Here is a 20034-nt window from a genome sequence, read left to right as displayed (position 1 = left end):
CAATTGTTAAGCATTTCTATCCTATTTTACTAATATGGCACACATTTGGCTGTAGTTTTTTGGTGTGAGTAAATAAATACAATATAAATAATATTAAAAAGTGACAATAATTGAAAAAATATATTTTAGTGCAATCTGGATGGATACATATTTTTTTTTTTCAAACTTTCTTAACTGAAGTTATAGCTATTTATTTTGTGTAAGTTATGTTTGTGAAGCACTGTGGGCTGCATTTCTTCCATTTCTTCATGCTTCACATCACATTTATTATAGTTTATTGGATCATTACAAATGCAGCTGATATAGGCTCCAGCACCACCCACAACCCCAAAAGGGACCGGCGGTAGAAAATGGATGGATGATGGATCATTCTAAAAATATTAATAATCACAATAACTTGATAGGCCAAACCTGATTCCCTCTGTTATTTCGACGTGAATATTAATATACCATATTTTTCGGATTATAAGTCACTGTTTTTTTTTCCTAGTTTGGCCGGGGGTGCGACATATACTCCGGTGCAATTTATGTGTGAAATTATTAACACATTACCATAAAATATCAAATAATATTATTTATCTAATTTGCGGAAGAGACGAAGAAAATATCAGCAATCGTCACACACACGTCAACCAATAAGAATTCAGCGGGGGAGGGTAATGGCAGAAGTGCATTGTGGGTCATTGGAGGCTAACTGCTATCTGCTACTGCCGTAGCTATTAAAATGGGTCAGTTTAATGTTGGTGGTAACCTATAAAAACGGAGAAGGGCTGAACAAAAATGGCAACGAAAAGGAAATCATGTACTGCAGATTACAAGCTGGCCGTAGTGAAATATGCAGCAGAAAACGACAAGAGGAAGCGGCGCATACCTTTGGAGTTGGCAGAGTTGTTTAGAAGCGACATTGAGGAAGAAGATTTCGTCGGATTTATCGATTAGGAGTGACAGATTGTTTGGTAAACGTATAGCATGTTCTATATGTTATATGTTACACCTTCTCAGTTGGTTATTTATGCGTCATATAACGTAAACTTACAGTGGGGCAAAAAAGTATTCAGTCAGGCACCGATTGTGCAAGTTCTCCCACTTAAAATGATGACAGAGGTCTGTAATTTTCATCATAGGTACACTTCAACTGTGAGAGACAGAATGTGAAAAAAAAATCCAGGAATTCACATTGTAGGAATTTTAAATAATTTATTAGTAAATTAAGGTGGAAAATAAGTATTTGGTCAACCATTCAAAGCTCTCACTGATGGAAGGAGGTTTTGGCTCAAAATCTCACGATTCATGGCCCCATTCATTCTTTCCTTAACATGGATCAATCGTCCTGTCCCCTTAGCAGAAAAACAGCCCCAAAGCATGATGTTTCCACCCCCATGCTTCACAGTAGGTTTGGTGTTCTTGGGATGCAACTCAGTATTCTTCTTCCTCCAAACACGACGAGTTGAGTTTATACCAAAAAGTTCTATTTTGGTTTTATCTGACCACATGACATTCTCCCAATCCTCTGCTGTATCATCCATGTATCCATTTTGGTATCAACTCAACTTGTCGTGTTTGGAGGAAGAAGAATACTGAGTTGCATCCCAAGAACACCATACCTACTGTGAAGCATGGGAGTGGAAACATCATGCTTTGGGGCTGTTTTTCTGCTAAGGGGACAGGATGATTGATCCGTGTTAAGGAAAGAATGAATGGGGCCATGTATCGTGAGATTTTGAGCCAAAACCTGCTTCCATCAGTGTTAGCTTTGAATGGTTGACCAAATACTTATTTTTCACCATAATTACAAATAAATACTTTAAAATTCCTACAATGTGAATTCCTCGATTTTTTAATTCACATTCTGTCTCTCACAGTTGAAGTGTACCTATGATGAAAATTACACACCTCTGTCATCATTTTAAGTGGGAGAACTTGCACAATAGGTGGCTGACTAAATACTTTTTTGCCCCACTGTATTCAGCCTGTTGTTCACTATTTTTTATCTATTTTAAATTGCCTTTCAAATGTCTATTCTTGGTGTTGGATTTTATCAAATAAATTTCAAAAACGCCACTTATACTCCAGTGCCACGTACAGTGTATGTTTTTTTCCTTCTTTATTATGCATTTTCAACCGCTGCGACGTATACTCCGGAGCGATTTATAATCCGAAAAATACGGTAATAATTTGGACAAAATATATCCATCGAAAAAAATAGTCACCTATTTGTTGCAACTAACTCCAATCGAGTTGTTTTGACCTTTGAAACGCACATTTACTTTTTTTGTAACTTTTTGAAGAAATCATTTTTCAGGAGTAAAAAAATGTGGATATGTCAATGTGTGTGTGTGTGTGTGTGTGTGTGTGTGATAGGACAAAAAAAAAAGGCCACTCCCCACACCTCTTGTGCATGTGTTTGTGTGCGTGGGGCCTTCCAGAAAAGGGTGTGTCCGCCCGCCTGCCGCTGAAAGGGAGGGAGGGGTCATTTCACGACTACTCCTCCCTGTTCGCTCTCTCTCTCTCAGTTATTTCTCCTCAGCTCTTCATTCCCTCACTGGCAGTGCTCAGGATTAGGCCCTTTTTTGTTTTACTTTGTGCTGCTTTTGACTTAGTTTCTCGAACTGTTTGTGCGTGTTGACCCTCCCCTCAACTTCAACACATTGATTCTGGGGAGGGGCTTCTGTATAGCTGATAGAGGTAATTCACTCCCCCTTTTTTGCAACTTTTTCTACCTTACATCCCCCACCCCTTCCCTCCTTGTGACCGCTCCTTCCACGCCTCCTCTCACGTCCATCTTCTCTCCTTTAGTGCCAGTCCACCCCTAAGCAGAGGAGGAGCGGCGCCCACAAGAAGCAGAGGACACCGGCCACCAAGCAGACCGCCTTGACGCAGCAGCCGCCGCCCTCGCCGGCGCGGGAGGAAGAGGAGAGAGAGGAGAACGCGGAGCCCACGGCCGGGCCTCGGGCGGGGGAGGAGGAAGGCGGAAGCGAGGCAGAAAGAGGAGAAGAAGAAAAAGAGGAGGTGGAGGAGGCGGGGACAGACATGCCTTCGGTTCAGATCAAATCAGAGCCAGAGGAGATGGAGTGCACGGTGAGCAGGGGGCGGGGCTAAACACACTAAAGTGTGAGTTGGTGGGTGTGGCCAGGCAGGTGTGGCTCTCGCCCATCATGCTTGGACTTGCAAGTGCTTTCACATGAAAACATTGTAGCTAGCGTCAATTAATCAAACAGTTACCCTTCAAGGGTAGCAACAAAGGCGGGGTCTTCTAACGTTAAAAGAAGATATTACTTCAACGTCTTTCAGTCGTCCCTCGAAGAGATCGAGCTAGGTCACCATATTCCGATGTCTATCCGATAAAGGGGATTTCAATTTTATTCATGCAATTTGCTGGGTTTCTACATAAAATAAAATATTATTTCAACGTCTTTTAGCGTCTTTCGAAACAATCAAGCTAGGCCAATATCTTTCGATATTTAGAAAATAAAACGCATTTCAATTCTATTTATATATTTTATGGGATCTCTATGTAAATAACCTATTAAATCAACGTATTTAGCATCCGATTAACGATCGGGCTCGGTCAACATTTTCTGTTATACATCCGATAAAAGGCATTCAAAATGTATTTATATGTTTTGAATGATCTCTACGCAAACTAATCTTCTACTAAGTTAATGTATTTTAGCATTTCTAAAAACAATCCGGCTTGGTCACCATATTCCGATGTCTATCCGATAAAGGGGATTTCAATTTTATTCATACAATTTGCTGGGTTTCTACATAAAATAAAATATTATTTCAACGTCTTTTAGCGTCTTTCGAAACAATCAAGCTAGGCCAATATCTTTCGATATTTAGCACATAAAACGCATTTCAATTCTATTTATACATTTTATGGGATCTCTATGTAAATAACCTATTAAATCAACGTATTTAGCATCCGATAAACGATCGGGCTCGGTCAACATTTTCTGTTATATAGCCGATAAAAGGCATTCAAAATGAATTTATATGTTTTGAATGATCTCTACGCAAACTAATCTTCTACTAAGTTAATGTATTTTAGCATTTCTAAAAATAATCAGGCTTGGTCACCATATTCCGATGTTCATCCGATAAAAGGCATTTCAATTTTATTCATACAATTTGCTGGGTTTCTAAATAAAATTAAATACTTTAACGTCTTTTAGCGTCTTTTGAAAAAATCAAGCTAGGCTAACATATTTCGATGTTTAGCACATAAAACACATTTCAATTCTATTTATATATTTTATGGGATCTCTATGTAAATAACCTATTAAATCAACGTATTTAGCATCCGATAAACGATCGGGCTCGGTCAACATTTTCTGTTATACATCCGATAAAAGGCATTCAAAATGTATTTATATGTTTTGAATGATCTCTACGCAAACTAATCTTCTACTAAGTTAATGTCTTTTAGCATTTCTAAAAACAATCCGGCTTGGTCACCATATTCCGATGTTTATCCGATAAAAGGCATTTCAGATTTATTCATACAATTTGCTGGGTTTCTAAATAAAATTAAATACCTCAATGTCTTTTAGCGTCCTTCGAGGAAATCAAGATCGGCTAACATCTTGCGATTTTTAGCACATAAAACGCATTTTAATTCCATTCATACATTTTATGGGATCTCTATGTAAACTATTGTAATAAATCAACGTATTTAACGTAGTTAACTTTAACTTTAAGTATTTAGCGTACGATAAATGATTGGGCTCGGTCAATATCTTCGGATATGTATACGATAAAAGGCAATTGAAGTGTATTTAAATGTTTTGAATGATCTCTACGCAAAAAAAATCTTCTACTAAGTTAACGTCATTTAGCGTCCCTAAAAACAATCAGGCTATTTCAACATCTTCCGATGTATAGCCAATAGGAAGCATTTTAATTTTATTTCTACATTTTGCGGGATCTTTTCTTAAAAAGAAGATATAATTGTATCATCCCTCTAAGCGATCGGGCTAGGTCAACATCTTCCGAAGAAATCAAGCTAGGTCCACATCTTTCGACGTTTAGCAAATAAAACACATTTCAATTCTATTTAAACATTGTATAGGATCTCTATGTAAAATAACCAATTAAATCAATATATTTAGCGTCCGATAAACGATCGCATAGCCTTTTAATTTTATTTATGTTTTTCATGATCTCTACGTAAAATAATCTTCTACTAAGTTAGCGTCTCTGAATAAAAGAAGATCTTGCTTCATTGTTTCTCCAAAAGACTGATTAATGACTCTCTTTCACCAGTTGGGCCAGGTCAACGTCTTCCGATGTACAGTACAGGCCAAAAGTTTGGACACACCTTCTCATTTCAATGCGTTTTCTTTATTTTCAAGACTATTTACTGAAGGCATCACAACTATGACACCTGTGAAGTTAAAACCCTTTCAGTAGACTACCTCTTGAAGAGCAGCAATAGAATGCCTAGAGTGTGCGAAAAAGTAATCAGAGCTAGGGTTGGGTATCTTTTGAATTCGAACGATTCCGATTCTGATTCTTTGTTTCGATTCTGATTCCTAACGATTCTCGATTCCGATTCTTTCTTTAAAAAAAATAAATATTAGTAAAAATTTAAAAAAATAATAAAAAGGCAGGGTAAAAAAAAACCTCTTCAGTCTGTGGCACCGACATCTTCCCCATTGCCGCTACGGTGAACAGAGTACGCTGAGCACATCGCGGAACCTGGTTAGCAGGTTGTAAATTGTCTATGAAAAAATACGTGGGATAATTTGTTAGCTGCCTCAACGTTGCCGCAAAACACATTATTTATTGCATATATATTGTTTTACTTACCGGATTCAGACTGCAGTGCAGTCACCGAGATGCCAGGCTGGGCGTCGGAGCCGGAGCCAGAGGAAGAGGCAGAGGACGGTCGGCGCAGCGCGTCGAAGACGGGACACGCATTTATTTGTACTCCATGAACTCGGAGGTGCTTCATCATCTTCGACGTGCACCCTCCTAAGCACGAAACAGTCCTGTCGCACGTGTTGCATTTGGCCGATATTTCATTTTTTTTGTAAAATAAAGCCACACTTTCGACCGCCGACGACCGCTATCCATGCTTGACTGACTCGCTCGGCTACATGGGCTCGGCTTTGCTAACATTTTCGGCGGTGGGCGCTTCTTCATTGGTATTCAACGGCTTCTTCTTCCGGGTCGGCGGACATTTTCTTTTTCCGGTCGGCGGACTGGGTATCGAAACTCTGAATCGGAATTTAAACTTTTGAACGATACCGGGAGAATCGGAAAGTTAGTCCCGGTTCCAATCGATACTCGATACCCAACCCTAATCAGAGCAAAGGGTGGCTATTTTGAAGAAACTACAATATAAAACATGTTTTCAGTTATTTTACCCCTTTTTGTTACGTACATAACTCCACGTGTGTTCATTCATAGTTTTGATGCCTTCAGTGACAATCTACAATGTACATAGTCATGAAATAAACAAAACACATTGAATGAGAAGATGTGTCCAAACTTTTGGCCTGTACTGCTGTACTGTATATATCAAATAAAAGGCCATTAGTCTCTCGCAATTTCCAATACCATGGAAACAGGAGTACAAAACATTTGAAGTCATGATCTTATTCCCAAAAATATGATTACAAATAAGTGTCAGCCATTGGCAAGAGCTGGCCTCTAATTACAACCTGTCGTAAAGACAACACCCTCAATTCATCACCACCGCCCTGCACCTTTTTGCTTACCACCCTGTTGCCACACCTCTCTTCTAAAAGCACCCTATCCTCCCCGGTGCCAACTTATCATCATCATCAATATTAAGATAACTGCCCACACATTTTTTTCCACGTGACCGCCTTCAGTACCGTTGAAGGAGTAGTGTCTCAACTTGTCTATGACATGCAAACACGGCGGTTTCAGCGCTTCATGGTAACAACAGAGCGTATTCAGGATGTCAATGATACGGAAAGTAAACAATTCCCGACTTCCTGTCAACAAGTGGCAAATTTTGGAAGAAATATCTCAACGGGAACCGATGCTGTGGCTACACTATAGGCGATCCTCCATGTGTCCCACAATGTTGTGTGGTGGCAGGATTTTGCATTTGGTAGGAAGACCTAACCACAGACGTTATTCTCCAATGGTCATTCCTCTTTGTTTTTGTCTTTTAGCATGGGTTCAACTAATCGGTCTCGCGGACTACCCACAATGTTGTGTGGTGACACCGTGACAGTATTTTGTGTGACGGTGTGTTTTGGATGGACACACCCTGTTTAGCTGGAATTGTTCTGATCGAGAGATTGGTTTCCAAGGAAGCGTTTTTAAATTTGTTTGTTTTATCCATTAAGCCAGTGGTTCTCAACCTTTTTTCAGTGATGTACCCCCTGTGAACATGTTTTTAATTCAAGTACCCCCTAATCAGAGCAAAGCATGTTTGGTTGAAAAAAAGAAGTAAAATACAGCACTATGTCATCAGTTTCTGATTTTTTAAATTGTATAACAGTGCAAAATATTGCTCATTTGTAGTGGTCTTTCTTGAACTATTAGGAAAAAATATATAAAAATAACTAAAAACTTGTTGAAAAATAAACAAGTGATTCAATTATAAATAAAGATTTCTACACAAAGAAGTAATCATCAACTTAAAGTGCCCTCTTTGGGGATTGTAATAGAACTTCATTCCAAACATTTCTTCACAAAAAAGAAATCTTTAACATCAATATTTATGGAACATGTCCACACAAAATCTAGCTGTCAAAACTGAATTTTTTTATTTTTTTTTCACAGTTTATGAACTTACATTAATATTTTGTTAAAGTATTATTCAATAAATATATTTATAAAGGATTTTTGAATTGTTGCTATTTTTAGAATATTTAAAAAAAATCTCACGTACCCCTTGGCATACCTTCAAGTACCCCCAGGGGTACATGTACCCCCATTTGAGAACCACTGCATTAAGCCATCGTCAAAGAAACAATTTAATACGAATCTTATATCTGTGGATAAATATTGCGCCTTTGACTAACCACTATTAAAACCTAGGGGTCTTTCGTTGGTCAATTATGGAATATTACATTTGTAATGCCATATATCACATGTTACATTTCCAGCCTCTTGAGCTCCAAAACACACACCACTTTGTTTCAATGAGCCCATACAGTCAGAGGAGTTCCCCAGGGCTCACTACTACGCCCCTTTTTTCATTTACTCTATGACATACTACAGAAATCATATGACCGAGATACTGTGAAATCTGGTGTGCAACACTGGAGACGTTTGTCAGACCGAATGTGCTGAAAACTTGCTTTTGTAATTAAAGTTAAAGTACCAATGATTGAAATTCGAGTGAAATTTGGCCTCTGCGTTTGACCCATCCCCTTGATCACCCCCTAGGAAGTGAGGGGAGCAGTGGGCAGCAGCAGTGCCCCGCCCGGGAATCATTTATGGTGATTTAAACCCCAATTCCAACCATTGATGCTGAGTGCCAAGCAGGGAGGTAATGGGTCCCATTTTTTTATAGTCTTTGGTATGACTCAGCCGGGGTTCGAACTCCCAACCTACCGATCTCAGGGCGGACACCCTAACCACTAGGCCACTGAGTAGTAATTGCTTGGACAAGGTCAAAGGACTATACGACAGTAATGGCCGTCCACCTGCTATGTCAAAATAAACACCTCTTATTTTGAAGACGAGGAATTTGGTGCGTTCACATGACCGCAAGGGTAGGAGTGGTTCGGGGGAAGGGGTCCCCGGAGTGTTATGTTGTGGCACGGTTGAGTTTGGGCTAGTGAAGGGCGAGGCAGTGGGGGTTGGGTGGAGTAGCGTTGCGTAAGGGATCATTAAGCAGTCTGTTCCAATGTGTTAGCCACGCCCATGCGGCTGGCTGCCTTGCTGGCTGGACCAGAAGGGAGTAGAGTTTCCTGTCCAAAGATAAAAAGTCCCCAGGAAGCAGATCCTCTCGGTGGGCACCATTGCCTTGCACTCTTGTCTTTACAAATTGTACATTTTTTGATTAGAAGATTTTCAGATAGGGTGAAATTTGTCTTTTTTCGTAAATACCGGAGACCCCAATTCTGTCTCCCGAGTGATGCAACATTTTATTGCTGCCTGTCTACATTCTTGCTTTCCCCTTGGATTCAATTTGTCTTCTGAACTTTTTAAGCAAGAACAAAATACAGGGGAATCACATACTTGCAGCCCTCAGTCTCATCTAGGATAGAAATTAGCTTTTTTTTAACTTTGTAAGAAAACAAGTAAATAAGAGACTGCATTGTTTTTCTATGGGGACGGCGTGGCAAAGTTGGGAGAGTGGCCGTGCTAGCAATCTGAGGGTTCCTGGTTCAATCCCCACTTTCAACCATCGTAGTCACGTCCGTTGTGTCCTTGAGCAAAAGACTTCACTCTTTCTCCTGATGGGTGCTGGTTAGCGCCGTGCATGGGGTGGTATAGCTCAGTTGGTAGAGTGGCCATGCCAGCACCTTGAGGGTTCCCGGATCGATCCCCGCTTCCGCCATCTTAGTCACTGCCGTTGCGTCCTTGGGCAAGACACTTTACCCACCTGCTCCCAGTGCCACCCACACTGGTTTAAATGTAACTAAGATATTGGGTTTCACTATGTAAAGCGCTTTGAGTCACTAGAGAAAAGCGCTATATAAATATAATTCAATTCACTTCACTTCCCGCCATCAATGTGTGAATGTGAATGGGTGAATGTGGAAATAGTGTCAAAGCGGTTTGAGTTCCTTAAAAAGGTAGAAAAGCGCTATACAAGGACAACCCATTTACCATTTATATATATTGTTGTTGCTTGCTAGCATATCTCTTTCTGACTTTCATGCTGCCCGCAGTCTCTTCTCTAATAAAACTTTCCTTCCTAACTTTTGTTGGCTATTGTTGCTTGGTAGCGTGTCTTGTTATGACATTCTTGCTGCCTTTGGTCCCCCGTTATAAAATATTTTCTCTTAACTTCTAAGGTATATACAGGAGTCACTCTTTCTTTTTTAGTTTTCTGTTAGCATGGCATGGTCTGACATTTTCGCTGCCCTCAGTCTCTTCTCTGAGAAAATTTGCCTTTTTAACTCTGTAAGAAATAGGTTAATACAAGACTACCTTGTTCTTCAGCAATTAAAACAAACAACAAAACACCAAATGTAACTTCCTTTAAAAAGAAAAGAAGCATTTTGTGATGTTTACAAAGCTGCACATTGGTATATTGACTATTGATTTACTCCTGGCAGTTTTAGCACTCAAAAAGATTCAATATACAGAGTTTTATCATTGATTATTTCTTAACAGGTTTGCTATCTAATAAATTGTTGTTCAATCTTGTGATACCTCGGCATTGGTGCTTGTCTATGTGTATGGTTTGCGTTTGTTAAAGTGCCTTTTTTTTAATGCATTGCAAATTATGGCTGCTTTAAAAGGTATCTTAATTGAGTCCTTTATTAAGTTATTTTTCACACAATTTCGTCTCACTCTTGTTGGCGAGGTATAAGCTAACACTCTTCCTGAGTTTGAGACCGCATCCTCCCTCCAGACGTTCGACATCATGCCTTAACTCAAAACTTTTTTTTCAAATTTTGCCGATGAAAGACATGACGACTGAGTTTTTCATTTAACGCATTGTAAATATTAAGTAAACGTAAATTAAAGTTTGCTTTCAGAGAAGCAAATATTGCGCCCATAAAACCAGATAAATAACCATTTAAAAAGCATCAGCAATACTCCATTTACACTTCGTAATTTGAATATTAACCAAGTATTAGTGATATTGTTATAAGCGCTAAGGCAGACAAACTATTTAAAGCGGCGACGTAATCACTACTGCAGGGGTCAGGAACCTTTTTGGCTGAGAGCCATGAAAGCCAAATACTTTCAAAATGTATTTCCGTGAGAGCAATATAATCTTTTTTTAACAAAATTTTTACAGTATAATAAGTCTCTTATTCTTTTTAAAAATGGTAAAAAAATGATAAATGGTTGTACTTGTTTAGCACTTTTCTACCCCTTTTTAAGGAGCCCAAAGCGCTTTGACAGTATTTCCACATTCACACACACATTCACACACTGATGGCAGGAGCTGCCATGCAAGGTGCTAACCAGGACCCATCAGGAGCAATGGTGAAGTGTCTTGCTTAAGGACACAACGGACGTGACTAAGATGGTAGAAGGTGGGGATTGAACCAGTAACCCTCAGGATGCTGGCACGGCCACTGTCCCAACTTCGCCACGCCGTCCCCAAGATAATAACATTGTTATTCTAAAGCTAAACAATAATAAATATGATACTTCTTACCAATAAAGCGACTTATTGAACAGGTGTGATAGAGAAAGGATGGTTGGAGAAAAATGCATGAGAATGTTTTATAATTTCAACGTTATGTTTAACACTGTGATTACCGGTAGAATTATTAATTACTTATCGTGTTAAGCAATGTCAGCTAAAATTTATCTGAGAGCCAGACTCAGTCATCAAAAGAGACACATCTGGCTCTAGAGCCATAGGTTCCCTACCCCTGCACTACTGTGTCTCCCTATGTTTGCATCATCGAGTGGTTTGCTGCTTCCTCGCTTCCCTGCTCCCTGTAGGTTTATTGTAGATAATAAATCATGCGTCTTACCTGAAAAGTAGATGGCTGAGAATATAATCCGACAAGGTGGGACCATTTGACCACCATATGGGACCCTGGGACTGGTGAGAATGACAAGAAAAGCGTATGGATTATGATCCATTTTTCATCTGAATGGGAATATATGAACATGCCAGCAGTCAGCATCCTAATGACAATCAATCAATCAATCAATCAATCAATCAAGGTTTATTTGTATAGCACCTTACAACATCACAAAGGTGCACAAAGTGCTTTACATGACACTTAAGTTAAAAGCAAGTAAAACAGCCCGCATTAAAACAGTAATACTAAATACTTAAAGCATTTGTTTGTTAAAAGCCAATTTAAGCAAATATGATTTTAGTTGAGATTAAAAAGCTTCTAGCTCCGTCATGGCTCGCAACTCAGGTGGGAGGGAGTTCCATAAGTTGGGTGCGGATGCGGAAAAAGATCAATCATCCCATTTTTTAAAGTCTAGTCCTTGGTACTTTCAAAGATGTGGGTAAAGATGAGAGCATATTCATTTGTGGGTGGCCAACAGTTAACATATCAGCCAAGTATGCTGGGGCCAGACTACTGATGGCCTTCAAAACAAAAAGAACTCACTGTACAATGACAGCAGACATTGTACAGTAATTGATGTTTTATTATGTTCGTTGGCTCTTATGAAGTGTACAGCGAGTAATGATACTAAGTGAAAAAGGAAAAAAAAAAGCAAACGGTGCGTTTGAGATTAATGTGATGCGTAGGTTTAAAATAATCAAAAAAAGTAAATATTATATGTTAATATAAATGTGCCTCTTCCTACATTACAGTTATACTTACATCATGTAAATAAAACCTTCATGGATGTTTTTTTCGGGGCTTTATAGGCAGAATATTCTAATGTATTTAAAATTAGAATGCATTAAAAAAAATACATCCATCGTCATCTCTTTCATAATGATTTTGAACGATAGGCAAAATTCCCTCCAAAAAGTGCAGTTACTCTTTAAATCAGGGGTGTCAAAGTCATTTTAGCTCAGGGGCCGCATGGAGGAATATCTATTAACAAAATCATGGCATGATAACTTAAAAATAAAGACAACTCCAGGTTGTTTTCCTTTGGCCAAAAATAGAACAGGCACATTATGAAAACATACAAATCACCAATAATCCACTTCAAATTTGTTGAAAATTCTGAGGAAGTTGGTGCAGTTTCAAAAACACACCTAGCTTAAACTTCGTCTCAGTGTATCTGCAAAGTCAGCGTTAAACTTTAAGTCACAGTCCATCTGGGAGGTATCAAATACCTCCTTTGTCATGTCAACGCATCAATCCAGAGCTATAAAAACGTATAAACCGTCTGCTTGCCTAACGGAATTGCTATTGTGACATCCAGTGGACACATTTAGAACAGCAGTTTATTTTGTTAAAAAAAAAAAACCCATATAATTTTAATACCTGGCAAACTCATCACGTGGGCAGGATATACATCTGATATACTTAAGCAGGTTAAAAAGGCTGAACTGCTTGGTGTGCTATCAGACAGTCAACTATCGTGGTCCGATCATATTGTTGGTATTTTAATGAAAATGGGAAGAGGTTTAGCCATGGTCAGGAAGTGCTCCACCTACTTGACATCCTCAACAATGGGTCAAGTCATACAGTCCTTGGTTTTCTGTCATCTTCATTACTGTCCTATAATATGGTCCGCTACGACTAAGTCTGACCTGAACAAACTGCAACTTGTTCAGAACAGAGCAACTAGATTGGTACTAAAATGTTCTTTGCGCACTAATATTTCATATATGCATTCTCGCCTGTCCTGGTTATCTGTTGAACAAAATATGCATTGTAGCCTCCTTATGTTCTTTAGAACTATCATGTTGGATCAGTCACCAGATTACTTTTACAAACAGTTTTTAAAATCAACTAACACATGTTCATGACACTAGGAATGCCAGCAATGGCTATTTGGCACTTCCTGCTCCCAGGACCAATCTGCTCAAACATACAGTCATGTATGGATGTATTTCATCCTGGAATATATTGCCATCTCACATTAATCTCTCAGAAAGTAAATTGTCATTCAAGACAGCTTTGAAGATACACCTATTGCAGCTGCCCACATTACATGTATTTTTAATACTGGATTCAACTGGATTTTTTATCTTATGTTGTACTTTTCTTTTGTACAATGTTTGGTAAAGTATGTATTCTTTGTATTTTGTATGCTCCTATATGGCAGGGGTCGGCAACCTTTACCACTCAAAGAGAACATTATTACCCGTTTTACAAAATAAAGAAAACAATGGGAGCCACATAACTCTTTTGAAATTTATAATGAAATAATACTCCGTACAGAGTTTTATTTTACTTTGTGCTATGATTGCCGCTTGACAGCGCCACACCCGCTAACCCTCCCAACTTTCCCGGGAGGCTCTTGAATTTCAGAATAATTATTCTCTCGAATGTACGCTGGTGTTCACCCAATGGACAATAATAGGGGCGTACGATGATGGCACTACCGCCCTCTACAGCTTGTACAAATAGCTTGCCAGCCCAAAGAGTTGTTTGACGAGACTATTGCAGACACACGTAAGAGACTACAAGGCATCCTTATTCAACAGCAATACAGGTTACACTGAGGGTGGCCGTTTAAACAACTTGAGCACTCTTACTAATATGCGCCACACTGTGAACCCACACCAAACAAGAATGACAAACACATTTCAGGAGAACATCCGCAGTATAACACAACAAACACGACAGAACAAACACCAAGAATCCCATGTATCCTGACTCTTACGGGCTCCATTATACACCCAGCTACCACCAACCCAAACCCCTAGCACCCCTCCGTGCGTCGGTTGAGGTGGGCGGGGTTGGGTTGGTGGTAGCTGGGTGAATAATGGGGCCCGGAAGAGTCAGGATACATGGGATTCTGGGTATTTGTTCTGTCGTGTTTGTGTTATAGTGCAGATGTTCTCCTGAAATGTGTTTGTCATTCTTGTTTGGTGTGGGTTCACAGTGTGGCGCATATTAGTAAGAGTGTTAAAGTTGTTTATATCACAACCCTCAGTGACCTGTATGGCTGTTGAACAAGTATGCCTTGCAGTTGCTTATGCGTTCAGATAGTTGTCGCAATCCAAAATGCGACCGGACGGCTGGCACGCAGATAGCGTGGTGAAAATCCTGGCGCGATGACATGTATAAAAGGTGTTAGAGGCATTGTTAGAGGCAAAGTTGATGTCTGGGTGAAAATCGAAAAATGTTTACCCGGGAGATTTCTGATAGAGACATTAAAATTGGAAATGTACCGGACTTCTCGGGGCGGTCGGCAAGTATGCGGCTGAGCCACATCAGAGTGGTCAAACAGCTGGATGCAGCTCTGGAGCCGCGGGTTGCCGACCCCTGCTATATGGTAACATGACTCTCGCCAGACCCTTGTAGTTCGCTGAGCTCCACACAAGGGTCGGGGCTCGAAGGCATTGCAAACTCCTTCAAGATAGCAAAAAATAATGAACCAATCAGGATCGCCGGGCGGGATGTGACGTAGCGTCGAAGCGACTGATTGATTCAAACAACAATGGCAGCAGGCTGACATCGTGTGCGAACATTGATTCTGCTATTGCAACTGTTTTGTCGAATCTATCGAATAATAATTCTTTAACATTCCTCTTGTGTTAGCTTTCTGTTACCATCTCTTATGTTAACGTGTCGGTTTTGACCCATGTCTTAAATCAGCTGTAAAATACAGTAAAAACAACTATCTATAATCCAATTTGTTTCTCATCTCTTGGTTACCTTGTTAGGTTTCCTTATCCATGAAAATATTGGTTTTAATATTTTTGGTGTGGGCCATTGGGCCTTTTTTTTGTCAGTATACCCCTCGATTTCAATAAAACAATGGTACAATTAACCTCAAGGGAATAGTTTAAATAAATAAAAAGTTGTTATGTTACCTGACTATTACTGAGGGGTATTAGAACACATCTGTTAAATAAATGTATTTATTTTTTTTTTTTTCATTTTAATAATTTTATACTGAATTGACCTCACATGTCTGGACATGCCCGTCTTTGTTTGTTTTTGTACTGGATAACAAGTTAAAATGCAATTCCCCTAAAGTTCACATGATTGGGAGAGGAGCTGACTTTCAGTGTGTTCAGTTTTAGCTCTAATTATTGCTTGAAAATCTTATTTTTATAACTGGGTTGAAACCGACCCTAACAACACCAAGGTCATAATTTCAACCAGAGCATTTTATAAGTTAGTGAAAAACTAAAAAAAATGTTTTGTTTTGTTGAAATACAGGTTCTTGACGAAGTCAAAAAGCCTTGATGCAAAACAACAAATTTATTTGGTTCTTTTTATGCATTTAGAAGCTAAAACAGGTCGGTGGCGACCCTAACACAAGACGAAGGTTAAAATATGAACAGAGAACGGTTTTGAAGGCATTTATTGGTGGCAAGGATGTTTTTGGCTGTTCTTCCGACCAGGTTTGGATTTCCCAACATCGTTCTCATCAGCGAGACAGGTTGATTTCCATATGAGTAATTGAAGTAGCACGTCATTCAAAATAACGGACAGGTGGTTTATCCAATCACATACAATGATTATTTTTACAAGGCCCCGCCTTCTGAAATACATCTCCTATTGAGAACTCCCGCAGCCTTTTGTGGAGCTCAGCGAACTACAAGGATCTGGCAAGAGTCAGGTTACCTATATGGACCCCAGGAAGACTAGCGGCGTCAGCTCAGGGGGATCCATTCAATAAACAATAGAACCTGTTCACGGGCCGCAGGTTTGACACCCCTGCTTGAAATGCTCGTGTATCACGTATGTACTGCCATAAAAACAGGGTCCGCTTTGCAAAATAAGCAAGGTAGTATTCCATGTCTTCAACAAAAAATAGGAGCAAATGTTGTGGTGACGTCACGACTATTGTCGTCAAATATAATTGTCGGCGACCAATTGGACTGTCGACAATGTCGACTAATGGTTCCACGCCTCGTACAAAGCAGTGTGTCTTTTTGCAGTATCACGCAGAACGAGTAATACCAAAGACTATAAAAATGGGACGCATTACCTCCCTGCTTGACACTCAGCATCAAGGGTTAGAATTGGGGGTTAAATCACCCAAAATGATTAATGGGCGTGGCCACCGTTGCTGCTCACTGCTCCCCTTACCTCCCAGGCGGTGAACAAAGGTGATGGGTCAAATGCAGAGAATAATTTGACCACACCTGGTGTGTGTGTGACAGTCATGGGTACTTTTAACTTGAACTATAGTGGGGCAATAAAGTATTCAGTCAGCCACCAATTGTGCAAGTTCTCCCACTGAAAATGATAACAGAGGTCTGTAATTTTCATCATAGGTAAACTTCAACTGTGAGAGACAGAATGTGAAAAAAAAACCTAGGAAGTCACATTGTAAGAATTTTAAAGACTTTATCTGTAAATTATGGTGGAAAATAAGTATTTAGTCAACCATTCAAAGCTTTCACTAATTGGAAGGAGGTTTTGGCTCAAAATCTCACGATACATGGCCCCATTCATTCTTTCCTTAACACGGATCAATCGTCCTGTCCCCTTAGCAGAAAAACAGCCCCAAAGCATGATGTTTCCACCCCCATGCTTCACAGTAGGTGTGGTGTTCTTGGGATGCAACTCAGCATTCTTCTTCCTCCAAACACGACAAGTTGAGTTTATACCAAAATGGATACATGGATGATACAGCAGAGGATTGGGAGAATTTCATGTGGTCAGATGAAACCAAAATAGAACTTTTTGGTATAAACTCAACTCGTCGTGTTTGGAGGAAGAATAATACTGAGTTGCATCCCAAGAACACCACACCTACTGTGAAGCATGGGGGTGGAAACATCATGCTTTGAGGCTGTTTTTCTGCTAAGGGGACAGGACGATTGATCCGTGTTAAGGAAAGAATGAATGGGGCCATGTATCGTGAGATTTTGAGCCAAAACCTCCTTCCATCAGTGAGAGCTTCGAATGGCTGACCAAATACTTATGGTCCACCATAATTTACAAATAAATTCTTTAAAATTCCTACAATGTGAATTCCTGTATTTTTTTAATCACATTCTGTCTCTCACAGTTGAAGTGTACCTATGATGAAAATGACAGACCTCTGTCATCATTTTAAGTGGGAAAACTTGCACAATCGGTGGCTGACTAAATACTTTTTTGCCCCACTGTAATTTAAAGTGGGGGGACCGAGCAGGTGGAAAAGCAACTGTGCAAACCCCAGTCTTGTATTTGTGCTATCAAACCCTGGTTTAGCATGTAAAGAAGAGCTTATTGAACCGGCTGCATTAGCCTCGTTAAACCCGCGTTGAGGGGTCAAAGGTCACCCCCTCGTGGTCTTGTTCTGGCCTCGCGGCAGTACTGTACAGCGACGGTCTTTCACCTCTTCAAACTCGCACACTCTCCCCGTCTCCTCCTCCCCTTCTCTCGCTCTCGCCCTAATAGGATATGTCGAAGGGAGGCTGTGCTTCCGCTCGCCGCGCCGTCGCCATGACAACGGCGGCTCTGCTGGCGGGAGTTGCCCAAAAGACTGCCTGAAAGACCCTCCCCCTTTCCCCACCCTCCCTCCTCCACCTTTCCATCTCGCCCTGCACCTCCCCTCCCCACCCTCTCTTTTTCTAACTCGCCACTTCAGCCAAAGACACACACACACACACGCGCACACGCGCACACACGCACACACACACACACACACACAGACACACACACACACACAGAATACCGACCAGCATAGCAAACTGAATAGCTCTGTAATCTCTCTCTCTCTCTCTTTCTCTCTCTCTCTCTCTAGCACAAACACACAATAAGGCCTTGTGTGTGTGTGTGTCACTGATGTATGCACACAAACAAGTCCTCCAGCAAACAAGAGCAGTCATGCACAACAAGACAACAGGCCACAACACACACACACACACCCACACACACACACACACGGACACATGCATGTGCGTGTTTGTGTCATGAGAGGTTAGAGGCCTCGCACTTTAGCCAGGAGCTAGCATGTTGTGTGTGCGCTAAAGCGACTCAAACCGTGGCGAAGGCAGGGTGCGCAGGCAAAAAAAAAATTAAAAAAAGGAAAAGATTAGGCAGAAATTGCAGCCGACGCCTTTTGCTGTTGCGGGGCGATGACGTCATCGCTCGCTTCCAGGAAGTGGCGTCACCCTTTGTGGCAGTTTTACGTTTGCATGTTTGTTTGGCCCGAGCAGCAGTATTGACGCACACTTGTTGACAGTGATTTAGTGTGGCGCCTCTAACTTTTTACACCAAGTACCACCTCAAAAATAGTGGACTTTACAGGGGAAGTGCACTTTTTAAAACATCTTGCCTATCATTGTGAGGGACAATAAGAAAAAAGTTTTTTTGTTACAATCATATTGTTTATACACAGCTCGCCAGACAGCGTTGTAGTTGTATTAACACGCATGACGTGCCGCGTGTATCATGATCAATATTTAAAGTGTGACTCACTCGATCGACAGTTGTGCATTTGGTCCAGCTAGCCACGGACATGTTTTTTTTCGGTTTATTTGGGTAAGCACTCCATTTGTGTCAAAATAACTTGGCTCCAAATTCCACATTTGTAGCTTTGTGTCACGCGGACCTCACTCTCTCGGCTTCCGTCTGCTCCAAAGTCTCTCACTCTGCCTCTATGCTGGCTTTTAGAAGCAGCAGTTCATCCTCGCTATATTCAGCTTCAAAATGATAAGGTCATGAATCCTCATTTGTCCAAAAATAGTCATATTCACTGTTTGTTACCAAGTCTGCCTCGAATGACACACAAGCATTTGTATCTGGAAGTAGGAACTCACATTTGTGAGCATAAGTCAGAAGTGTGCTGCTGTAGAAACGGAAATCAATGCATGAAAGAAATCAGTCCCGGAAATCATTAAAGTGATCAAAATACGGGTAATATTGAACATATTACATATTGTTATGAACGTGTCTGTTAATAGAAAAGAGATATAAATCTAATCCATTATCATTATTATTATTATATATGTATATATATATGCATTAAAATATATATATATATATATATATATATATATATATACATATATATACATGCATTAAATATATATATATGTATATACATATATATATGCATTAAATATATATATATATATATATATATATACATATATATATATATATATATATATATACATATACACACACAAAAACACACTTGTCTGTATATAAAAGTTTGATGGAGGATTTTGAAGTGGTTTTACAGGGTTTTGAAAGTAACTACTATTGGCCGCATCTTCCAAACGTTTTTTTATGTTCTTTAAAATCTTTGAAAAAAAAAGACGTGTGTTCTTCCATCCATCCATTTTCTACCGCTTATTCCCTTTGGGGTCGCGGGACGTGTGTTCTTGTCTCTCATAATAATTGTCAGCGA

The 20034-nt window shown here is 39.9% G+C and overlaps 1 protein-coding gene and 1 long non-coding RNA gene across 3 annotated transcripts in view; one reads left to right on the top strand and one right to left on the bottom strand.

Annotated features, from left to right (window-relative positions):
• LOC133551784 (uncharacterized) overlaps window positions 1-20034 on the bottom strand; it is a 95808-nt gene that overhangs the window by 40075 nt on the left and 35699 nt on the right. Inside the window, exon 3 of the long non-coding RNA XR_009806565.1 lies at window positions 11607-11677. This is a non-coding gene — a long non-coding RNA (uncharacterized LOC133551784). The remainder of the gene's footprint in view (window positions 1-11606; window positions 11678-20034) is intronic.
• The window catches only part of klf8 (Kruppel like factor 8), a 117207-nt gene that overhangs the window by 66532 nt on the left and 30641 nt on the right, over window positions 1-20034 (top strand). For both annotated transcript variants that reach the window (XM_061898862.1, XM_061898861.1), the window contains exon 2: window positions 2797-3078. In XM_061898862.1, the coding sequence (XP_061754846.1) occupies window positions 2797-3078 (282 nt within the window). The remainder of the gene's footprint in view (window positions 1-2796; window positions 3079-20034) is intronic.

Source organism: Nerophis ophidion, linkage group LG04 (assembly GCF_033978795.1).
Source record: "Nerophis ophidion isolate RoL-2023_Sa linkage group LG04, RoL_Noph_v1.0, whole genome shotgun sequence".
Classification (NCBI taxonomy): domain Eukaryota; kingdom Metazoa; phylum Chordata; class Actinopteri; order Syngnathiformes; family Syngnathidae; genus Nerophis; species Nerophis ophidion.
Note: the sequence above shows the minus strand (reverse complement) of the source record. Positions and strands in the feature narration are given on the sequence as shown.